General features: G+C 65.8%; 1 protein-coding gene across 1 annotated transcript; it reads left to right on the forward strand.

Annotated features, from left to right (window-relative positions):
- Positions 1 to 600: 600 nt before the first annotated feature.
- Positions 601 to 2,395, forward strand: LOC117800573 (acid-sensing ion channel 3; the record flags this gene model as incomplete). Its single annotated transcript, XM_034653125.1, has 3 exons — positions 601 to 1,179; positions 1,916 to 2,066; positions 2,268 to 2,395. Coding segments are annotated over exons 1-3 (813 nt in total), but the record flags the coding sequence as incomplete, so codon positions are not given.
- Positions 2,396 to 2,458: the final 63 nt, after the last annotated feature.

Here is a 2,458-nt window from a genome sequence, read left to right on the forward strand (position 1 = left end):
GGCCGAGGGTCAGCAACGGACCCTCAACCCAACCACAAGGGCTGCAGCTGGGAACCCGGAGGGCCATTAAGGAGCCCCCAGGCCCAACTTCTCTCCAGGCTCCCTTCAAGCCTTACCCAGGATTGCTGTGGTTTCCTGCTGGCGCCTCTGGTCTCCACAGCCGCAGCCCCCCCCCCAACACACCGCACTAATGGCTCAGCCTGGGGCCCCAGGGACCTTCCCTGCCCCCCAGACTGCTCTGCGGGCCCCCTGGCCCCCTCACTGCTGTAACCCAATCCTCTGCGGCAGCTTGGGCTCAGCCGAGCAGCCTCCAGCACAGCGGCCCCTGCTTCCCACATCGGCTGCACCCTACCTGGTCTCTCCGGCCGAGCCCCCAGACCGACGCTGAGCCCTGCGGAGCCCCGGCGTGTTCCTGGAGACCGGGAAGCCAAACCTGCTACTCCAGTGCCTCCCCACCTCTCGGGCTGGGCTCCTCTCCCCCACCCTCTCCTCCCCTCGCCTCACCCGCAGTGACCCCCACCTGGCCACCCGAATCCTCTCAGCCCCGCCTGGTCCTCAGACTGACCCCCTTTCCCCCTTCCAAGCCCCTGCAGCCTGGTCACCACTCCCCTGCCCCCTCAGTGTCCCCCGCCCTGGGCCTCAGCCATGAAGCCCCATCCCGGGCCCGAGGAGGCCCGGCGGCCAGCTTCGGACATCCGTGTGTTTGCCAGCAGCTGCACGCTGCATGGGCTGGGCCATGTCTTTGGCCCCGGGGGCCTGACGCCACGCCGAGGGCTGTGGGCCGCTGCCGTGCTCCTGTCGCTGGCCACCTTCCTCTACCAAGTGGCTGAGAGGGTGCGCTACTACGGGGAGTTCCACCATGAGACCGCCCTGGATGAGCGCGAGAGCCACCGGCTCACCTTCCCCGCTGTCACCCTGTGCAACATCAACCCGCTGCGCCGCTCCCGCCTCACGCCCAACGACCTGCACTGGGCCGGGCCCGCGCTGCTGGGCGTGGAGCCCGCCGAACACGCTGCCTTCCTGCGTGCCCTGGGCCAGCCCCCCGCGCCGCCCGGCTTCATGCCCAGTCCCACCTTCGACCTGGCTCGACTGTACTCCAGGGCCGGGCACAGCCTGGAGGACATGCTGCTGGACTGCCGCTACCGAGGCTGGCCATGCGGGCCTGAGAACTTCACCGTGGTGAGCTGGTCACTGGCCCGGGGCCACTGGGCTCCTGGCTAGTCCCTGTCCCGGACCCGCCATCCCCAGTCATGCCAGCCCAGGCTCCTCCAGAGCCAGGGGACCTTAACACCCGTGCCAGGGATCCTTCCCTTCCCAGCCAGGCCACGGGCTTCCCACCCCACCAGGGCCTTTCTGTTCGGCCCAGGAGACTGTGCTCTTGGCATCCCAGCCCTGTCACTCAGCTGGACCATAGTGTGCAAGGTCATGCCTCCCAGCACAGGGCACTCACCCGGGCTGGCTCTGGGCCCAAGCTCTGGTCTGTGGAGACCCTGTTTCTGGGAGCTGGGGGGAATCTAGGGGGACTGCTCTAGGGCAGAAGGGTCCTCTCTGCCTGGGGACTCGGCTTGCTTCCCCTCTACCTCTTCACAGTTCTGTTAGTCCTAGAGGAGGGCAACTGAGACCCACTTCCTTTCTTGCCATTCTCCAAAGAAACACTTGTCCCATAGGCTGCGCCCTGGGCTGGGGGTTCGGGGAAGGGGAGGAAGGGGCTGGAGTGATGGGAGCCCATGAGGGTCTGACTCTATGTGCCGGTACGAGGGACAGACTGAGGGCGCTGAGATGTGGGTTCAGTGGTCAAAGAGACCAAATGGAGGGCGGGGAGAGGGGAGGTCTCGTCGTTCTCATGTTTGCCTGGGGAAAAGGCTGGCTGGGCTCCTAGACCACGGTGAGGTCTGTCCCGTCTGCTCACCCACAGGTCTTCACCAGGATGGGTCAGTGCTACACCTTTAACTCCGGCGCCAACGGGGCAGAGCTTCTCACTACTCCCAAGGGCGGCATGGGCAACGGGCTGGAGATCATGCTGGATGTGCAGCAGGATGAGTACCTGCCCGTGTGGAGGGACATGGGTATGGCGCACGTGGGTCAGGCTGGGTGGCACAGATGGGCTACGAAAGGCTCTGGGAAGAACAGGAGGCACTAGAAAGGGTCCCAAAGCACATCCTTTCCCGTGAAAAGGGGGCAAGGTTGGTTGGTCACAGTCCTGGGGAGAGAGTTCTGCAGCAGGGGGTGTGCTGAGACACGGGCCTCAGGTCCCCTCTCCCCTGCAGAGGAGACCCCGTTTGAGGTGGGGATCCGAGTGCAGATCCACAGCCAGGAGGAGCCGCCCACCATCGACCAGCTGGGCTTTGGGGCAGCCCCTGGCTACCAGACCTTCGTGTCCTGCCAGCAGCAGCAAGTATCCCCACCCCAACCCCGCCGAGGCCCCCAACCCCCTCCTTCACCCACAACACCTCAGACC

The sequence above is a fragment of the Ailuropoda melanoleuca genome, unplaced genomic scaffold (genome assembly GCF_002007445.2).
Source record: "Ailuropoda melanoleuca isolate Jingjing unplaced genomic scaffold, ASM200744v2 unplaced-scaffold72764, whole genome shotgun sequence".
NCBI lineage: Eukaryota > Metazoa > Chordata > Mammalia > Carnivora > Ursidae > Ailuropoda > Ailuropoda melanoleuca.